Raw genomic sequence first — 22,813 nt, 5'->3', positions numbered from 1 at the left:
TTATCCTGAAAGTAAGAGAAAGGGAGAGGTACCGGCCTGAAAGAGAAAGGAGGAAACACACAAATAGGCAGTTTCAACCTAAAAATACAGTAATTGTAAATCAGTAAAAAATTACAAAAAACACTTGTTTCAGTATAACAGATACCAATAAGCAATAATAATCACCAGACAGAGTAAAATTGCAGCAGAGAGAAAATGATAATTTCTAGAGTGAGAACAGAGAAAACAGCATGCGAGCCTACACATTGAAAAACTGAAGTGTAACAATTTCCAAACTGGAAAACAATCATAAAGAGAAAGCAGCATAATTTTTTTCTATAATTCAAACAAGTTTTCTACTTTTTCAGGCTTTTGTAAATGACTACAACTGATAAAAAATAAAAGTACATCAAAGTGTGCAATAAAAAGCCTGTATACTAGCATCTATGGCTTTTGGTGACAATGACCTTCGTTCTTGTCATTTATCTTGCCCACTTTGATGTAGTTTATTCCTTATTGTTAATAAATACAATTGCATTATATACAATGACCTACCTTTTGTTTATTTCGTTGTGCTAAACCAGGGGTTCTCAAACTCGGTTCTGGGGACCCCCTGTGTCTGCTGGTTTTCATTCCAACCATGCCCCGTTCTCAAATTATGTAGTAATGTTTCTTTTTTTTTTTGCTATGATCACCCGTTCTGAATAGGCTTTGGCACACAAAACTTTTTTCGTCTTATTTTTACGCTCATTATTCAAGCACCCAAAACCTTTGCACTCCGCTATGCCACATACTATGGGTTTTCACCGCTGTATCCCATAGACCCATTTCTGCAACTTTTGGCCTATCGTGGAAATCAACAACTTGATGTCACGTCGCTGCCTGAAAAGGCTCCAATATGTCAGCTCCCTCAAGTGTTACTTGACCCAGAAAGTGGACAAAGAAATTGAAAACATAGCTAAATGCACAACTTGTTCGCCAAATCGTTGCAGCAAGAAGCATTTATTGGCTATGCGGAGCACAAGAGAGCTTTGTTATTTTAAGACGTTTTAATCTGTTAGTCTTTTTTAGGACCAAGTATCTCTTTTAATGTTCATGACCTATTGTGGCAGAGTATCCCGCCCCTTTGTTTATTTATTTATTATGATTTGTTTATTACGGCGAAAGCCGATTTTGTTATTTGTTGTTTATATTTTAAAAACCTCGTGAGGATGTGTGGCTGATCAGCTACTGATTATTTAACGAGCTGACAGTCACGCATCCTTACTAAACTCGTGCAGACTATGGCCGAGGGGTAATAAGATAATTAACAGCTAGTTAACCCCTTGGCCAGAATATAAGAACCAGCAGCTGTCCGTGCTGGGAGAGAGTGTACAGAGGAGAGTACAGGGAGCAGAGAGAGCGAGGAGAGTTGAAACATTTAAAAACGACTGCTAAACAGTATTTGTTTATTTGTTTGGCACTTGTGCCTTTTTGTTTGTTGATTGTTTAAATCTTTTGTTTTATTTTATTATTTAATAAATATGATGACCGCAGTAGCGTTCAGCTTCACCCGCCCATCCACTGTTTTGTTTCTGGTACTTCCTGGTCTGTGACGTCACCACACACGCCACTCAACAGCATCTCGCACACCTATATTTTAACAGTATGTGGAATACATTCTTAGAAAAAACCCCACTCAAAGTACAAGACGTGAATTTGCATACAAGACCAAAAATGAAATATTTACTCTTGTTTCACCTTTAATTAACTTTTTTATTGCCACAGTTTTGTTTATTTGAATCCTATGTAGGCTTACTTGTGTAACTTTCCTTATTTTAAGGTAATGTTTCTTAATTCATTTTTTAATGCGAGCGCCATCTTTAAATTACTTTTGTTCAGTATGCTGTGATAAATATGAAAAGATTATTGTTTAAAAAGATGAAAATGATCAGAAACATACATAGCACCAACCACACAACATGGTAAAAAATCTGTTTATTTGACAGCTGTACAGAATGTAAACTTCTCAGTTACACCAACTGCATTTACTGACAATGTGAAATCCTTCAAAACCGTCCACCACATGGTGCCATGCATTCCAACAGACCGTTCAGTGTCTAAAAGCCTGAAGTTCAAAACAGCTGTGGTCACAGTGGATGCAGACATACAGCTGCTTATCTCTGTGTTCATCACCCGGCACGTTGCTTCACATAATACTAAAGAATTGTACATATTGTAAACTTCACAGTAATACCCGATACTTCTATGAGATTTCATCCACTCTGAGGAGCATTACAGCTAAAAGCACCACAAAAATGTAGCATTTCAAATATTTCAGTATTTGTTCTTATTTACATGTATTAAAAAAAGGGCAAACATGAATAAAAACAAACCTTAAAAATGTAAAAGTGTTGTAATATAAATCATTTAAAAACACTGTATTCTGTCACTGGTGCTCTGTGACATTGAGTAACTATAGCTAAAAAAATTGAGTTTTCTGATAGCACCAGCTTTAATAGGCCCTGGAGTTGACTATTGGCCTATTTTCTTGATTTAAGATTTAACGTCTCTCTCCACACATCCCACTCCCACTGTGTTGTCAGGGCAACGACAAGATCGGCCTGTAGGAGTCGCTAGACACAAATGAGTGCACCCTCCATTGTTTACAGCACAGTAGTTTTGACCTGTAGATGAACCAAAGAATGTGTTATAGACTTGCTCTCTTCCAGCAGTTTCTGAATGAGAAATTGAGCTTATAAAATCATCATGAGTGCACTGGGATGTTTCTAGAAATGTCAGTTGCGTTTGATATAATGTGGTCCTCATCACATAATATCCAGATACAATGTGTGAATGATAATATGTTCAATGTCTCTGAAATGTCACTCTGGCTCAAATGAAAGGCAGAGCGATGCCCTACCAAAATCAAACACTGAGTACTGATTTCTATATTCAGATTTTGCATAAAAAATATAATTCTCAAATCTGAAAGATGTCTTGGGTCCATTAGACCTGCAATATCATAACTCTGAGGTTCCAAACCCCTTGTGGTCCATGAGTAAATCCTAAGTGGTCACAGAAAATTAGGCAACTGATGCTTCCTATTTCAAAACTCAAATGCTTATATTCTGCTGAATTGAACACACACAAGATATATTCCTCCAATCATCATCCTAGCTGCATTTTCTCTAGATTATGAATCAATAAGTTATGTGATGTCACTACAGGAATGAAGACCAATGTGCATTACTCTATCAAGGGATAATTGACCAAAGGTAGTGCAGTGATCGTTCTACCTTGAAAGAATTAGTTCAGTAGGCAACTGCACTATGTATTTTCAGGTTCATTAGCAACTAATAATGGCTGGCCTGAAATTGGCTATTTAAATGTATATAGTCTGAAAGTTCTGAGGTGAATTTTGCCCAAAAGAAAAGTTTGTTTTCATTTTAAAAACTATTGTTTGTGAATGTAATAGTCTATACAATATCTCTAGTACCTGTTCTTGAATGGTTTGTGGTATAAATATGTATGTTTTTGGTCACATGTTGGTACCAGTTTGTGAACATCATCTTTGAAAAGTTTTGAAACGACTTCCATATGAAAAATCAAATTGAAAAAGTATACTGTAGGTGTACCATACCTTGAGGACACTGTGAATAGGCTGTGGTGATCCCATACAGCCTGGACCGTTTCTGAGGCTGGAACTCATCATTCTCCCTCCCAGCAGTGCGGTCTGCTGCTATAATGGCATCCCTGACAGAAAATTAAACAATAAAATCCACAAAAAGATGAATACACTAAAGCTTTCACAGATCATTCTATTACTACGGATTTGGCTAGTGCCGTCACCAGTGTAATGGGAATACCTGTATGCTGAGCTAGGCAAAAGGCCACCACACCTGTTTAATTAATTGGCTGGAAATATGTATTGATTCTAATAAAAAAAAGCCAGTATTCCTATAACATTCCAATAGAATTAATAATAGAATTGTGGCCAACAGCACTCCAGATAAGGTTTTGGGTCATTGAGTAATTTGTATTTTGGGTGAGTGAAATACAACATTACCTTGAAATCGTAAGCACTTTCAATAAATACTGTACATATGGCTTTCCTTATTTTTCACCTGAAAAAAAAAATCCAAGTCTTTTTTGCAGCCATTTAGTCCTGCCTTAATATTATAGGTCAGGGAAGAGGCCTCTCGATGTAGTTTGCTACTGCGTTCAAGTCTCCTCACACTAGTACCAGCAGGAAGCAGTGTGGAGTAGTGGTTAGGGCTCCGGAGGGTAGTGGGTTCAATCCCAGGTGGGGGACACTGCTGCTGTACCCTTAAGCAAGGCACTTTACCTAGATTGCTCCAGTAAAAACCCAACTGTATAAATGGGTAATTGTATGTAAAAATAATAATGTGATATCTTGTAACAATTGTAAGTCGCCCTGGATAAGGGCGCCTGCTAAGAAATAAATAATAATAAAATAATAATGCTACAATTTTTATAGTTGTTTTCTGTAAATCTTCCTTTTTCTTATGCTGTCCCTTTCCAAGTCAACAGACATGCTCCCAAAACATTAAAAAAATAAGAATAATGTCCAATTTGTTTTTAAAACTTGTACTGACACTGCACGAATGCAAATAACGAAACAATAATATTGTATTCCTTATTCATCGCCTTGCTTTAGCAATATAAAAAAGCAACCAAAACACAGAATATTGTATCTATTATACAGATTTACCTTCCAAAAATTTAGTTGACAGATAGGTAAATTGGTTGGTTAGGTTGAGGGGCACCAAGACGGCGCAGAATAATCCAGTCACTTATTCACCAGTAACAAAAGACGCATTGCAAGGAAGTGGATTCAACTGTAGGTAGATATTTTTTTTTCAAACCTGAACTTATTAGTCATGTGTTTCTGGCAATTCCCAAGCATGCTACAATTAGGTGTCCCAGCATTTCTATAATCCATCCTTTAGCTACCGCATGCGGTATATTCACAATTGACCATTGAGACGCCAGGAACCATTGAAGTACAAGAAGCTTGATAACACGCAAACTCAAGCTGTGCAGCAAAATTGCTATGTATATTCTTTACACATTAAAAATGTGAAGTATCATATGTAGTTCATATTTTTTCTATGTGTAAACACCCAACAGGCAGCTTAACCTGGAGGCTGGTACCCATTATTTTCATTAAGTTTCAATTCCTTAGTTATTCGAATGTTACTGATCCTTTAATACACCTCCACAGTGCAACAAAAGACATATTAAAACAAGCATGGACATTTACTTAAACAATTAAGAGCAACAAAATAAAAACACAAGGGGGAAAAAATTAAGACACTTTTGCTTTTGTAGTTTGTAGCCACTGTGACTAAAGGCAGTCAGATTATTAGGAACCGCTATTAAACTATTTTGGTTCGTGGTCAATTTATGGACACAGTCATCTTGTATTAGAATAGGCCCTTCGTAGTCATGCTATACACATATGTTTTAAGTTACCCTTAAAACGTCTAAACAACCACAAGCAGCTGGGGGATTTCACAAGGTTTGACCTTTCAAAAAAAAAAACTACTTATTAAACAGCTTTAAACTCACAAACAAAACACTGCTGAAAATGGAGAATGAAAATCAGATAGTGGTTTACTGAAAGTTTAGTTATATGATAACAATTATTTAATTGTAACATAGTGCTTACCAGTAAATTTTAAATCTTGTTTACCAGTAAAAAGTCTGGCAGAGTTACCTATGTCCCTTAACTGGTACTGGAGAAGTTCATAATTATAAATTTGCTAGCTCAGTGGTCCTCAAAGCTGTGCTGAGAGATACCTCAGTGATGTGCCTAATATACTGAATTACTGGGAGGTGAATTAGTCATTTAGCTTTTATGCCATTTGATAAATCTGTATTTCAATGTCCTTTTATTTTACATTTTGGAATAAGTTGTTTGTTCTAGCTCATGACAGTAGAGTTATCATGCCCTCAGACTTATGAGAAAATCACTCACATACCTGTGGCCAACTAGTCTAGCTTAAATCAAGTGCCACAAATGGAACACTATTCTGATTGAAAAAGCCTTTCGTGCACCAGTATATCGCTGTTATAGGGTTTTCTAAAGGAACAGAATAGTACTACCCGAGGCAGAATAAAGAGTGGTGTCCGTATGTTTAACTGAGATAAGTGAGGAGCATGAACATGAAAGGCTTGGTGGGAGTAAAGCCGTGGTACAGGAAGCATTCCAGCCATGGTAGAAGAGGCATTCCATGGGAAACATCCTGAGAAACCACAGCCCACACAGCTGTACTTTGAAACAAGCAAATCACTTCACAGAAATAGGAATAGAAACAAGTTTTCTATAAGCCTTTCACAAACATGATGCTCTCGCCACAGTGTTGGAGAACTGAAAATGAGCAGAAACTGACAAATTAATGAATACATCCTATTATTCTGGACCCTAATTTACTGGCAGGATTAAAGCATTTCATTAAAAAAAAACCCAGATGAAAGTTTCTGAACAAATACATTCATCTGCTCATTCACCATTGCTGTGTTCTTTATGCAGCAACAATTAAAGCTTTGTTCTCTTTGCATACTGCAGTGTACTACTGCACTGTTTGAAATAAAGTAGGCCTATAGAACTCCTCAATAGGGCTTCCCACGTTTACAAATATTTGTAAATGTTACTGGAAGCCCAACAAAAGTTCACATAAGCGTGTTGAACATACGTACGACTAGAAATTAAAAGAATATTGTTAAGTATACAAAAAAAAAAAAGATTATTTTTTCACCATCAATAAAATCTAAATACATAGTACAATTCCCCATCATAGATTCAATTTGAATATACATCAGGTAGTGAAGCAAGGTAATGAGAAAATTAAACCCTCATTAAAAATCACAGAAAAAGTACATACCTCTTCCAGTCAGTATAGTACAAATTCCTCCCATAGCTTGTAATTCCAAAGGGATACTGGATTCCTTCAAGGATTTTTCTGCGGCCTGTCTGGTTTGGGTTGATGCACTCCACCCGTCGAGTGCCTGCAATGAAAAACAAGGGAACGTCACCTTGGATTTTATCAAGACAAATGCTATGATGTCAAAGGGTAACTACTGAAGATAACAGCTGGAAAAACAACTAGTATTGCTGCTGGCTTGTTTAGAGTTAAATAATTTAACAATTACTGTATTAACTTTTTCTAACCATTTCAAAAGGCTGGGTAGAACGGAGATGCAAAGAAATTAAGCATCTTAAAACAAATACACACATGTATTTCAATCAGTTTTTAACCAACTCATGCCCCAACCTCTCCACCATGGTTGCACTAACATACCTGCATCAGCCCAACAGAGTTGTGAAGAGTAAGAATCATAGGTCAAACCATTGGGCAGGCCCAGGTCATCCTTCACCAGAATCCTTCTGTGTGTGCCGTCCATGTAAGACGTTTCAATCTTGGGGGCTTCCCTGTTCCAGTCAGTCCAATACAGGTGACTGTTGGAAAAGCAATCAAAAGTCATAATACTGCAGGAGTCCCCGAGTGGTTCACCTGGTAGCCTCGTGATGTGCAGGGCGAGTCATACAGCGCAGGTTCGCGTCCAGGCTGTGCAAAATCCCCTGGTCTTCGCTGGGGATTCTGAAGGGAGCGTCGTATTGGCTCTGGCCCTCCCGTGGGCTAGGGAACCAAAACCAGCAGGGACTGCTTCTTCTCATCGCGCTACAGCGAACCCTGCTGGGCAGGCGCTCAAGCTCAAAAGCAGACACCTGCAGGGCTGGCTTTTGTCCTCCAGAGTTCCTGGGTGTAAAAGGGATTGGAGGACGTCCACTGAACCTTCAGGTCTCCTGAGCTGTGTGGTGAATTGCTGCGGTGAGGGGAAACAAAATGTATGGGACATTCCAAATTTGAGATAAAATAATTGGGCACACTAAATACATTTTAAAAATTCATAGTACTGCTAACAAGGACAGAACCTTACAGTCATCAAGGTATGGGGGTACTGGACATTTATGGAGAGCTGTCCCTAGACTACATCCTGGGTAGTGCAATGGAAATCTCCTTGTGCAAGACACTGGCCTTTACCTGTGGAACCCAGCTCAAATCTATCCAAACAAAAGGTTATTTACTTACTATTGCTCCATGTGGACACTGGTCCACGTCACAAAATTACAATCGAAATTGGAGCTGAAGCTCTAACTGTTATAACACACTTCGTATGTCACGCACTGTTATAACACACTTCACATGTCACGCACTGTTATAACACACTTCACATGTCACGCACCCCTTGGCTGAATCGGTGATGATAGCTCTGGGGTTCACCAGGTCATCGTCGAACAGCACACGCCTCTGACTGCCGTCCAGCTTGGCCACTTCAATCCTGTCCCGCATAGAGTCCGTCCAGTACAGGTTACGGCCCAGGTGATCTACAGCTAGTCCTTCTGGACTTTCCAGATCTAGAGAACAGAAAAACAGTGAATCCTCCCAGTCTGAAGCCTAAAGAGACCACAGAACAGTCTTCCGTCTCACAGATTAAGTAAAAAAACGTGATTTCTTACATTTGACCCATGTTGGGCTTTTGTGGGACAAGAGTGAGAAAGAGTGAAAATTGAAAAGTTTGGGGCAACAGTTACAAAAATAAATAAATACATAAATAAATAGCAGAACGTTTGTAGTGAAATTTACAAGCTACCTAGTTGAGTTGCGGGTCAGTATTTCTGTAACGCTTGCTACAGAATTACTCTATTCCAATAGCACGTAAATAAATAAATAAATAAATAAATAAATTTCTGCTCGGTTACGTACGTTAAAACGTGATTGTTTAATACGTTAAAACTGTATGTAACACAGTCCATTTATTTATGTGTACTGTTTATATTGTAAAAATCTACATGCAGGTGTATTTAAATCCTATTCAAGTTATGGCTTTTTTGCACACAGGGTTTCCGGCAGACTTCATGCACATTAAATAAAAATATTTTAGAATCACTGCCTTATCCCCTATAGGTGAAGTCACCCAGGTGTGCAGATACCCACCTGTTCTAATGACTGGGATGGCATCTCCTCCCTGCAGACTGGCCTTGCTGATGGACGGGCTAGTGATGTCTGTCCAGTACACCATCTTGTCTACACAGTCATAGGCCACGGCAATGATCACTTTGTCCTGTGGGAACATCACATTTTTAGGGCTGCAACAAAGGGCACATTTTGACTTTCGAAGGTTTGTAACACATTACCGAAGGATTTGCATAATTTACTGGTGATATCACCATAGCTACTTGTTTATATTTGATTGAAAATTCAATTTTACAGGTAATTCATATAAATGGAATAAAACACATTCAAATGTAGTTTAAAAATACGTTATATAGAACAGCAAACATGTTTTACAATTTCAATAAAAATACACATTGTTTATGTACACGTAATTGATGCTGCTTGCGATATACCATATACAGTAATGCTGCATTGCATCAGCACCAACTGCAGCGGCAAAACAAAGCTTTATTTAACAGTCACCGTTTCAAGCAGGTTATCAGTCAAGAAGAAGGAGAAGGAGAATGGTTGTGCCTCCATGATACATCAACAGTTGCTTGCACAGTTTGCATTCAATTGTTTTTGGTCGTTTGAACATTTAACAAAAAAATCCCGAACAGTAGAGGAGTTGATTTCTTTCAATACAGCTTACGCTATACACCGCTTTGCTGTCGAGATGGCGAATGAAGAAATTCAAGGTTTGCCTTTGGATAACATGAGGAGGGGGGGGGAGCGACGGAAGAGGTGGACGGTGCTCAGTTTTTTAAATTAATAGTGTTAGCGTATATTTTGTGTGTTTCAAACATATTCTACCATAGCACTTCTCTTACACTGTCTTGTACACTAGGTATTCAGTACATATTTTAATTAAGCACTACAACCGCTATAGGTACAGTGCTTTGGAAACTACACCCTGCTTCATACACGGCAGCCGTGTCGTGCCAAATTTTAACCCTTGCTGAATTTTGCACTACTTTGAGATATGCAAGTTTTTCATTGAACTTGCTGTGTGATTACTTAAGCTACCGGTATTAATTTATCCATAGCCATTGTTTACTGTGATCTTTCAGTATTACAAATTAAATGTACATTTATATTATATATTGACAACAGTGTGTGTGTGTATGTGTAATTATATATATATATATATATATATATATATATATATATATATTATATTATATATATATGTGTGTGTGTATGTGTATATATATATATATATATATATATATATATATATATATATATATATATATAAAAAAACACACACACATACATAAACACACATATGTTGTATACTGTTATACCTCCTTCAAATTTTGAGAGCTACATAATTAATTTAGCTGATGCCTTTGTGTTGCGTTGCCATGTTTCATTACCATATTTATTATTATGCTAAACCGTGCTTTGCTATATTTTATAATTCTTGCTTAAGTTTTGGTTTACTGAATCTTGCATTAAGCATTTAACATTACGCTAACATTGTTTGGATTACGCATCAATCTTTTCATGCTGCTATTCGCAATTCAGGTACTGTGGTGCAATATTTCACTGCTAACAAAAAGACTACGGCTTACTAATACTGTACTGGTTTTATGCATGTAGTGTATGGAAAAGGGCGAGTGATGTATATGTTTAGATGATTTTAAACGAGTCTACCTTTAATTTAAATCTCTAAACACATACCGGTATTTGTAATGTAACTTAATGTGAGGACATTGCCGTTCACAAGCTCTTTTATGTTTGGATTTTTTTTATACTGTTTTAATGTCTAAAATGTACATTTAATTTGTAATACCGAAAGTTCACGGTAAACCACAGCGATTAAAACATTAATAGCTTAAGTAATCACACGGGCAAACTTCACCGAAACATATCTCAAAGTAGTGAAAAAATCCGCACGACAGCGGCACCATATAGAGTTGCTACGTATAATGATTTGGGAATGGATTTTATAATATGCATTATACAAATTCAGAGATCTAATTTCTGCATGCGAGTGACATTTAATGTGTGATTTGTAGTATTCACACATTGTCAAACGGTTTCTGTTAACGGCAAAAAAAACACAAACACACACACAACACAGCGAGTGAATGCCAACTGATGAACCTTCAAAGGTTAAAAACTACCTTCGAATTCCTGGCTAGCGAACGAACCTTCGAAACACTATCCTACATATTTGTATTTATTTTTTGAAATACAAACCACTTGGGATAAAAAGAACAAGCAATACTTCAAAACACAAAGTTTTGCAACACCATAAGAGTGACACATCGTTTGATTTTTTTTTATATGTATAAAACTTAAACCAAGAAATATTGCAGCCCACCACATTTCTTATCTAATTGAGAAAATGTGGAATGTGCAATTGAGGCTTGTCTGTTGGTCATGAAATATCTCCTTTGAGTAAAGTGACTACTCATGCAGAGAATGAACTAACACCAACACACAAGTACTGCTGTATACAACCTACATGTATCAATAACAATTAGACCATTAAGTAAAGATGTTAATGCTATCTACTGACATGTATAGTCTGAGAACTTGCTAATGTAAATCAATTATGGAAGCAATTTTTAGGAGGGTAAACACAGCTGTTTAGGTCCCCTAGATTCCCTAGTGTCAGGGCTTCATCTCAGACAAACTTGAAGTTGCATGTTTTCTCCTAAATTCAGTAATTCTTGGCAGTAAAAGTTCAACTACTTTGGTCACTAGTCTTAGAATCAATTTTATCAAATAATACCTTACGGCTGGATTTTATTGTAGCATTTTACAAACGGCCCTTACAAAAGTTGACCATAGTAAAAGCATAGCAGAATGTAATAAAAGCATAGTAAAAGCATGGTAAAGTACAGATAAAGAATAGTGAGGTATGGTAAAGTACAATACAGCTGTAAACTTTTATACAGGAGTTTTTGATGAATTCCCTGATGCTGTAAAACGTTCTCGCAAAATCTAGCTGTGGGTGATCCTTGCAGAGAATACGCTTATCAAATCAACCTCTTAGCAACTGTGTGGAAACAAAATCAGCTTGATAGGAACTTTAGAGAGAGCAACACATGATGTCCATGGGTAACAGACCAAATTTCATACTTTAAAGTATTTGTAAATGTTACTACAGTACCCCCTGCTGTATAATGTTTCAATATCAATTGTATTTTATATAAAGTATCTATATATAGTATCTATTTATATATTATATAGACGAGCAGGGATGGAAATAAGACTCCTATTGCATAGCAGTTTCACCCATTCCAGATTTTAATACGAGCTTGACTAGCCACAATGTATAGGTAACAAGTTCAGGTGTGCCATCTTAAACTCCTAGTAAATCAAGGAGTGGATCCAACTGCTATGTAATGGGAGTCTAATTTCCATCCCCTCAGTAGAGGGGAAGGGTCCTACCCCACCGTGCCACTGATTAGGTACAATCTAATGTTTGTCTTTTTTGTTTTTTACCGTTCCCTTGGTTCATTTGGAAAATTATTATATTACAGATAAGGCGGTAACACTGGTAGAAACTGGCAATATATAAATCTTTACAAAACCAATAATAAATGTACAGTGTAATGACATGAACTGAAAAAAAAAATCTTCCAACAGCTGTGAAGGAATTACTGTACATGGGCCAAAGGGTTGCTTTACTTCACCTCTCACAACTAAGCAAGTCCTGAATTTGTAGAAAATAGCTCCTGTTGACAAAATGCAGTCTGTCCCCCTATTCAGACCCCTATTTCCACATAGGGAATTACTATTTAAGTAAACACTTCAGTTCACAACACAGGTCATATAGCAATGCTTTCCAAAAAGGTCTCTCTTCTCCTCGGTGGCTGTAAATGGTTGGCAATTCAAAAAGGGGGAGGGGACTCTTTTCCCAAGCTGGATTACAAGAGGGCAATGGGTTGAAGCGGTATACAGGTCAACTGATTTCATGTGTGGTGCCATTCAACACTTACAGGGAGGTGCAGCACAGCCTTGGCTTCGTTCTTCTTCATGGTGTAGCCCTCCAGAGGGACATGCTCGATCTTCCCACTCTGAGTAAAGAGTAAGTGAGTGCCGGGGGGCAGCGGGTGCACATCTGGCCTTGGAGTGGGTCCAACAGGAGGAGGAGGACGGATGCCTGAGTCAATGCCTGAGAAGAAATCATTGTAGAATTAGGATCAATTGGATCTGGCTAGGAATTGAATGTGCATGACTAATTTACATAACTCCTCACAACCACCTTTCTGAAATACTGATAAACAGACAATGATGGGCACAATCTTTACAAAACAGCAAAAAAACCCTCACGTTTTCATAGATGCAGATTTGTTTTGGAATTGTTCTTAACCTTCTCTGTCGTGTTTCATGAGTAATAATTTCTCATTACAGGCTTAAATAAAATGAGGCACCAATAATAATAATAATATTAAATAATAATAATAATAATAATAATAAATGAAGAGCTAGATACAGTTTTGCGAGTAGCCCTTACAGTCCAATTTTATAAAAGTAGGGCACTACAGGTTTAACCCTTAGCGGTCCATTTATTCAGCGCGTCAGGTCCAGTTTTTTTTCACACGTGCAGTTTATTTTAGACGCGCTGTTTAAAAGTATTTTTTTTCACAGTAAAACAGGTTTAAAAGGCACTGCATATCAACAGGACACTCAGTACTGGATCTCCAGCCTCGCCCCACCCCTTGTTCACTGTATTTTTCACATGCCTCTTCATAGTTGTGCATACTGATAAATCATCTCTTGATCACTTGTTTTATCACCAAACTCCTCAATAATGCGATCCAAGTCATTATTTTATTACTATAACATCTAAAAAAAGCTCTGCAAATGTCTGTGATGTTCTTTGAGTGCTGGATGCGGAAGCAGCTATCTTGTTTGTTTAAAACTTTGACAACCTGCTAATCACACTTAACAAAACTGTACTTAATAGCGTTTTCTTTTTATGAGTAGAAGAAATAAGATACTTACAAAAAAAAGAAAACGCTATTAAAATACAGTTTTGTTAAGTGCGATTAGCAGGTTGTCAAAGTTTTGATTTGGTCCGGGCCTTAGTAAAAAAATCTCCACACCTTATCCTGATTATATGATTCTATGCGAGAACTCTACTTTAAAAAGTGTGTTTAAATGCTAAACTTCACTGAGACGCTTAAAATAGAAGATGCTATTGGTCAGTTGTTGAATACATGTTAATAAATAACGTTAAAGACATTGAACAAGTATGTTGCCTTTTATTTTCATAATAACATACAATACCAAAACGATCACATTCTTGAATTATAAATACAGATTTTGTTCCCACTGATTCTCCCGGTTTTTAATTGTAAAAATAAATACTGAAAATTTCCCAGGAAAATATTTTATATATATATATACACACCGGAGGGTTGTGGGTTCAATCCCCAGTGGGGGACACTGCTGTTGTACCCTTGAGCAAGGTACTTTACCTAGATTGCTCCAGTAAAAACCCAACTGTATAAATGGGTAACTGTATGTAAAAATAATGTGATATCTGTATAATGTGAAATAATAAGGGCGTCTGCTAAGAAATAAATAAATAAATAAATAAATTATATATATTATATATATATATATATATATATATATATATATATATATATATATATATATATATATATATATACACACACACATACATACATACATACATACAGTGCCTTGCGAAAGTATTCGGCCCCCTTGAACTTTGCGACCTTTTGCCACATTTCAGGCTTCAAACATAAAGATATGAAACTGTAATTTTTTGTGAAGAATCAACAAGTGTGACACAATCATGAAGTGGAACGAAATTTATTGGATATTTCAAACTTTTTTAACAAATAAAAAACTGAAAAATTGGGCGTGCAAAATTATTCAGCCCCTTTACTTTCAGTGCAGCAAACTCTCTCCAGAAGTTCAGTGAGGATCTCTGAATGATCCAATGTTGACCTAAATGACTAATGATGATAAATAGAATCCACCTGTGTGTAATCAAGTCTCCGTATAAATGCACCTGCACTGTGATAGTCTCAGAGGTCCGTTTAAAGCGCAGAGAGCATCATGAAGAACAAGGAACACACCAGGCAGGTCCGAGATACTGTTGTGGAGAAGTTTAAAGCCGGATTTGGATACAAAAAGATTTCCCAAGCTTTAAACATCCCAAGGAGCACTGTGCAAGCGATAATATTGAAATGGAAGGAGTATCAGACCACTGCAAATCTACCAAGACCTGGCCGTCCCTCTAAACTTTCAGCTCATACAAGGAGAAGACTGATCAGAGATGCAGCCAAGAGGCCCATGATCACTCTGGATGAACTGCAGAGATCTACAGCTGAGGTGGGAGACTCTGTCCATAGGACAACAATCAGTCTACTGCACAAATCTGGCCTTTATGGAAGAGTGGCAAGAAGAAAGCCATTTCTTAAAGATATCCATAAAAAGTGTTGCTTACAGTTTGCCACAAGCCACCTGGGAGACCAAACATGTGGAAGAAGGTGCTCTGGTCAGATGAAACCAAAATCGAACTTTTTGGCAACAATGCAAAACGTTATGTTTGGCGTAAAAGCAACACAGCTCATCACCCTGAACACACCATCCCCACTGTCAAACATGGTGGTGGCAGCATCATGGTTTGGGCCTGCTTTTCTTCAGCAGGGACAGGGAAGATGGTTAAAATTGATGGGAAGATGGATGGAGCCAAATACAGGACCATTCTGGAAGAAAACCTGATGGAGTCTGCAAAAGACCTGAGACTGGGACGGAGATTTGTCTTCCAACAAGACAATGATCCAAAACATAAAGCAAAATCTACAATGGAATGGTTCACAAATAAACATATCCAGGTGTTAGAATGGCCAAGTCAAAGTCCAGACCTGAATCCAATCGAGAATCTGTGGAAAGAACTGAAAACTGCTGTTCACAAATGCTCTCCATCCAACCTCACTGAGCTCGAGCTGTTTTGCAAGGAGGAATGGGCAAAAATTTCAGTCTCTCGATGTGCAAAACTGATAGAGACATACCCCAAGCGACTTACAGCTGTAATCGCAGCAAAAGGTGGCGCTACAAAGTATTAACTTAAGGGGGCTGAATAATTTTGCACGCCCAATTTTTCAGTTTTTTATTTGTTAAAGTTTGAAATATCCAATAAATTTCGTTCCACTTCATGATTGTGTCCCACTTGTTGTTGATTCTTCACAAAAAATTACAGTTTCATATCTTTATGTTTGAAGCCTGAAATGTGGCAAAAGGTCGCAAAGTTCAAGGGGGCCGAATACTTTCGCAAGGCACTGTACATACACACGATGCATTAGGAGCATCAACAACTTACTCAAGGTCTCCACTAGTGTTTTCTACTATTATAACAACCTTGACTTGCATAAAGAAGGAAAAACATTGAGTGAAATAGCTTGCATCACTTGATTTTCAAGATGTGGTATCTGAAGCATAATCAACAAGTACAGATAAACATCATCTGTAATTGACAAACCCAGGACTGGAAGACCCAAAAAGCTGTCTAACAAGGATGAGCAATACTTGAAGATAATATCCTTAAGGAATAGAAAGAAGACAATCGTTGAATTGACAACAGAACTGGCAGAAGGCACAGGTGTCGTTGTCCATCCATCAACAGTCCAAAGCACCTTTAACCGCGGTTCCATAGTCCAATTTCTGTGTTCTTGTGCATATTTTAGCCTTTTAGTCTTGTTCCCTTTTCTCACAAATTGAAAATCGAGTGATGCAAGCTATTTCACTCAATGTTTTTCCTTCTTTATGCAAGTCAAGGTTGTTATAATAGTAGAAAAAACTAGTGGAGGCTTAGAGTAAATTGTTGATGCTCATAATGCATCAGAGTAGAAAAATGCAACATTTCTAAGACTTTTGCACAGGAACCCATTCCTCAGCACTTACATGGAGGCCTGACCCCACGCTCAGACCTGGTGCCAGGGATCTCTTGGCCGTTCCTATCCACACACCAGCACTGGCCCGTGCTGCCGTGACACTGAAGGGGGGTGTAGTTGCCGTGATCGTCACAATTTGGGACATACTGGCCGGGGATGGGACGAGGCCCCCGGGGGGGGGACCCAGAGGAGGTACCCAGGATATTCTCTCGGTGACGCTGACACAGGGTCTTCTCTGGCTCTGTTAAAAGAAGGGATATACAAATCGAAATGAAGTGGTACTGGAGAAGGCAGCTTCCAGCAATACTGCGTATACCGGCATCACAGTGCACCAAAACAACATCAGTAACAGGGCTTGTCCATCCCTTACACTGATGGTATCTGCAGGGTTTTCAGTGAATAACAAAAAAAATAACTTAAAAGCCTTTTTATGCTGGAGAGCAACAGTTTACATTTTTTTGTATTCTACAGAGGCACACAAAATGCATTATCCTTGGTTTGAATCTACTAGTCTATTTTAAAACTGCAGAACACAAGTTGTTTACAATTGTTTTAAGTTTTCTTTGCCCTCAACTTCATTACAACAGGGGTTAGAAGGAAGACGTTGCACATGTTTTCAGCATCTCAGACACCGACCACATTTATTACTAGTCATAACAACCACCTTCAGGTTTCCCACAGATATGGACACACCACAACAATACTACCATTCTTCCACTCAGCTGGGAAAGAAACATTCTGAGGGGCATATATTGGACTGTTAATTAATGTGTTATCTGACCTATAGCATTCATCTGCGACAGAAGATGAACCAATCCTTAGTTGCAATTTTTGTGTAGACTGTAGTAATAATATTGGGAAATCTGTTACATTATAAACCTGGATAGCATCACAGAGTTAATGTATCCGAAATCCTGATTTATTTGTCTTGTACATATCTAAACATGCTTTATGCAAAGCTTTACTGTGATTTACAAGATATAAAGCCTAAACCTTCAGTCATTATTTAATGTATCTTGTATGTGTCTAAACAAGTTTCTTTGGGAATGTTTATGATGAAAATAGAGGTACTATAGTAGTGCTTTATTATTAGATTTTTTATAATGGGAATTAAATAGCTATGCTAATACTTTTGAGGTCACAAGATTTTAGAATATTTCAGAATCGTTAGAAATTTACTACATATCATAAATGTGTTTGGTCTTGTATAGACAAGTTTGGGCTAGCCCGATTTCCTCAGCCAATGCTACCAGCATCATTGTGTTTTGATCAGCCCCAAGGTGAAACACTACCTGCACTTTTAATCAAAACATTACAGCCTTAGCATAAAAAATACTGCAGACCAGTTTAAAACATAAATGTTTGTGCCCCGTTTTTTTTTTTTTCCACTCATTGATTGTATTTGCTCACTCTCGTCTGCATTCGTGAGTTTGGAACGTTTAAACCTCATGTCACCGTCGGGGGACAATTCATAAAGGCAGTGCACCACACAACACTGCACACCCCACATTAAATAAATACATTTAAAGGAAAATTAGTGGTTGCACAATAGTACTGGAAACAAATAAAAACCATGTGGAAAGGAACATTTTTTTGGAGAAGAATAAAATGCATTTTAAAATGGTATAGAAGTAGCAAGAACATTTCAGGGAGGAGCATTATTTCAAATAATTGTTCTCTCTAAACTCTTGATAGCAAATATATATATATATATATATATATATATATATATATATATATATATATATATATATATATATTGTATTCCTTCTCTGAAAATTTGCATTGCCACTCTACGGGTACACTGCACATTCTTTAGTTTCTCACATGAAGAAGTCTACCATTTCTGTAAGTCTACCATTTCTGTAAGGGAAGCACCAACGGTTGCAGCTTTTAAAATAAGACAAGACATTTTTATAATCTATCTTGGTTGTTTTCTTTTATCATCTATGGTTTTATTGTTTCGCTGATCTTGTTTTTAATTATAGGTTTTATCTACTTATTTATGCATTTAATTTCATTGCATTCTTACTGTTTTATTGGTCTTGTTTTTATTTACTTCTGTTTTATCAGTTTATTTATGCATTTACTCGCCTGCTCATGTATTTTCATTTACTGTGATTATTGTATTTCCTGTTTTAGCCATGTAAAGCGCTTTGAGGCACTGCGTTTGTGAAAGGCGCTACAGTAAATAAAGGTTGATTGACTGATACTCTGCAAAAAAAACAAAAACTAAAAAAAAAACTAAAAAAATACAGCCCTGCCACAAAAGAGCATGTTTTCCATTTCCTAAGCATGGTCGCGGAAAAACTGCCAATGTCAGACATCTGGTTCTTTTTCATCTGGAAAATGGAGTACGAGGAAATACATGGAAGGTTTTCTTTATTGCTAAAAATGACATGCCTTAATTCTCTGTGCATGTGTGTACATACAGGTATGTGTGTCTGGGGGGTGTCTAGCGGGGGGTTAAATAAATAAATAAATAAATAAATAAATAAATGAGACACTTCTTTGTCAAAAACCCCTTTGAATACCAGACCATATTGCAGTTGAGAAAGAAGGCAGACAAATATTAGTCTGGATTCCAGGGCCAAACGAGTTATGAATCCCACAATTAGAATGCAGGACGTGAATAGCCACCACAATTGGTTTTGTTTATTCATTTGTTCTTTAGCCTAAGCTCAGCCAAGATGCTTCATTTCACTGCCAGCAAGGGTATTTCACGTATTCAGATTTAGAACTGTATTGAATTTAGTTACAGAAAGGAGAACACAGATTACAGATTAAGACAATGGAATTCAAATGGTCTTTGAGAGTTCTTTCAACCAAATACATAGATTTTAAAGCTACCGGGAAGCTGTACATTGTGCACCACTAGATTTTATATGTACACTTATACCGACGTGCAGAGTGTCTGACTGACGCAATAAAATCTCAATTCCCTCAACATTGGGCACTAGTTTTGCAAATAAACCTTTGGCTCAGGCTCACTACAGCAAGAACAAAAGTATAACTAGGGCTTCTGATTTTCGGTTTTAACCGATAAACCCCCCCCCCCCCCCCCCCGATACAAAAAAAAATGAAATCGGTGGATAGCCAATAAACACCGGAAAAACTGTGGAAATGGTTAACTATTGGAGACTCTGCTTGCAAGACTTAAAACAAGATTACAATTAGGATGGAGGCTTGTTAGCAGGATTGCAAGCTGTATTACAGTTAAGATATAGAGGATTTAAAACATAATTGTAGCGAAATGTACAAAAATGCCTACACACAAAAAACCCAGAAGAATGTGCCCGTGACCACAGGGATTTTGTTGTGGAAGATAACAAAGGAAAGAAGGTACAATTTAAGTGTGCAAGTACTGGCGAGTTACTATACATATTTTAACAGAAAAAAAAAAATGCCCAAGCATTTTGGAAAGTAACCGAAAACACTAATTTCATACAGTATATCAAAAACAAAAGCCGCGAAAAAAAAAAAAAGATTTACATAAAACTCAAATAGCTAAAAATAAGCACCGAAAAATACAATTAATAAAACCTGAAAAACAGAAGCCCTCAGTATAACTTAGGCAGATTGATAGTGTTTCCAAAACAAGTTACAAGGGTAAATGAGTGAAGATAAGGCTTACTTGTACTTTCCGATGCACACTGGAACCCATCACCACGGTAACCTGGCCTGCACTGGCATGTGAATGACCCTTGAGTGTTGTAGCAGATGGCTTCAGGGTGGCATCTGCTGGGCTGGCATTCATCTATATCTGTTAGTTAGATAGAAGGATTCACTCATCAGAAAATGTAGAAGGTATCTGGGGGCTAGATGCCGCAACTATTAATTCATAAATGTTTTACTACCTCTGGAGGCTTGAGTTAAAATCAGACTCAAATCACTCACAGTGCATTGAGTTTGGATGTCTAAAATGCTCCAGCAAACGTCAGTCCCCATCAAAAAAAACTACCACAGAATTTCATACAATTGTCAGTCTGTGCTTAAAGAGATCTAGGTTTGTTGGCCGCATGGACAAAGTGTGTTTGTTGTCGGTTTCTTCTATAAAAAAATAAAATAAAGAGTACTGCCCTTCTGTTTAATCATTCTATTGTGTAAAATCTAAGTACATTAGATTCTCCTGTTTTCCCTGTCATGCACAGTAATGATCTGTAGAACTTGAAGGAACCATCGTTTGTATGATATGCAGATGTTTTAAAACACTGCTTGCCTGCTGTAGGGGGGGTATCATTGCAGTCAGACAGGGCACACATACCAGAAAATCCACTCGCTCCCACTCCCTTCTCACAGGGAGCTCCAAAAGGAATGTCAAATAGCTCCCAACGATGCCAAAATCAGAAACTTTTACTGCATACCTTCAATACATCAGACACTGTGATTCAGTGTCCCATTATGGCAAACAGTGACTTACTAGCGCACTGGCCTGAATCTACCATGCAATTTTAAGCATTTTCTGATCAGCAGCCATTACCTGAAGGTAGTTTTTTCTCTTGAAACCTGCTTGCTACTATATCACTGTTGCATTTTTTTCCCCCAGATGTCATTTCTGTCACTATTACCCATGCAACTTATATTTTCAACATAATAAGGCTTTGCACTATAGGACACTGCATGTTTTAAACAAATACATGTTGTAGCAAAATGAGCTTCATTTTATATTTAATATTTATGTTTTTATTAATTTAAATTTAACCACCAAGGGTTACATTATGGCACTGTGTGTGTGTGTGTGTGTGTGTGTGTGTGTGTGCGCGCGCTGTGTTGCTTCACCCACCATCACAGGAGTGACCATCTCCAATAAATCCTGGCAAGCAGGAGCAGATGTAGGAGGAGCCCCCTGTGTAGCTACAGCGTGCTCGCTCAGGTATATCACAGTTGTGACTGCCGCTCCGGCAGTGGTCAATAGGCCGGTTAATCACTAAAAATCAAAGAAAAAAGGCTATGAGATTATTCAGATATTCAAAAGGTGTTTTCTTAATTAATCCAGTAGCTCCTACCTGCAGCCTCTAGAGGGGTATCCAATTACTCCAATGTGTATATAAATAGTGTTACTAACAGTCTATCTGTGGTTGTGGGGTATGCAGAATGTTTGATTGTACTGCATATGAAATTCTGGTTTGTGAGGCTGGATTTAAACAATACAGAGGGGTGGCTAAGCATTGTATCTTATGTGATACAGGAGATGGGCATTACAGGGTTAATACAGTTAACATTAGAAGGGATAACAATAATCCTCTATTACAGACACATTATTGCCTTATACACTCCTGGGACCCTATTGGTTTTCCTTTAAATATTCTTAAAATTATTCTCAACACATATGCCCAAGGTAGAATGCAGACAAACGGACTGAGAAAAGACACACAGTATGAAAGAACTTACCAATGCAAGTCTGCCCATCGTCAGCAAACTGGTAGCCCTCATGACATTCACAGCGGAAAGTGCCAGGCTGGTTGTTACAAACTGCGTTGTTGCCACAGATGGTAGGGCTCTCTCTGCATTCATCAACATCTATAAAAAAAACACAGTAAAACAATGATCATTGCTACCAGATGCTCCCAACACCACACATTCTCCCCCACCCCCCCGGCACCCACCATGTCATACATGTCATAGGTGTCTCAAAGGGAAAGAATTTGGTCCTGAAGATTTTGCCTTTATTAGTCCAACCATTTGGAGGCCAACACTCTAACAGAAATAAATCACTGTACCACAGATATCCTTAATAAAATGTAAGCTTTACATAATGTCACTAATGTAAGCAACAAAGGTAAAAGACAAAGACCAGTATAATCAAAATTACACAGCAAAATTTGCATTTCGATGAAATAATCTGAAACGGCGGTACATCTAAATATTGCCAACCTTTAACATTATATTGATCCTGCTAGAGTTTTCCCACAGAGGTGATTTGCTGACTCCTAT

General features: G+C 37.6%; 1 protein-coding gene across 2 annotated transcripts in view; it reads right to left on the bottom strand.

Annotated features, from left to right (window-relative positions):
- Positions 1-1,939: 1,939 nt before the first annotated feature.
- Positions 1,940-22,813, bottom strand: part of LOC117403320 (nidogen-1-like) — a 48,838-nt gene continuing 27,964 nt past the window's right edge. For both annotated transcript variants that reach the window (XM_059024387.1, XM_034005381.3), the window contains 11 exons: positions 22,271-22,399; positions 21,663-21,806; positions 20,514-20,642; positions 16,890-17,120; positions 12,944-13,119; positions 8,985-9,111; positions 8,233-8,404; positions 7,287-7,444; positions 6,870-6,993; positions 3,602-3,714; positions 1,940-2,645 (listed from right to left, as the gene is read on the bottom strand). In XM_059024387.1, the coding sequence (XP_058880370.1) occupies positions 2,515-2,645; positions 3,602-3,714; positions 6,870-6,993; positions 7,287-7,444; positions 8,233-8,404; positions 8,985-9,111; positions 12,944-13,119; positions 16,890-17,120; positions 20,514-20,642; positions 21,663-21,806; positions 22,271-22,399 (1,634 nt within the window). In that variant the 3' untranslated portion in view covers positions 1,940-2,514. The remainder of the gene's footprint in view (positions 2,646-3,601; positions 3,715-6,869; positions 6,994-7,286; positions 7,445-8,232; positions 8,405-8,984; positions 9,112-12,943; positions 13,120-16,889; positions 17,121-20,513; positions 20,643-21,662; positions 21,807-22,270; positions 22,400-22,813) is intronic.

The sequence above is a fragment of the Acipenser ruthenus genome, chromosome 5 (genome assembly GCF_902713425.1).
Source record: "Acipenser ruthenus chromosome 5, fAciRut3.2 maternal haplotype, whole genome shotgun sequence".
In the NCBI taxonomy this organism is placed as follows: domain Eukaryota; kingdom Metazoa; phylum Chordata; class Actinopteri; order Acipenseriformes; family Acipenseridae; genus Acipenser; species Acipenser ruthenus.
Note: the sequence above shows the minus strand (reverse complement) of the source record. Positions and strands in the feature narration are given on the sequence as shown.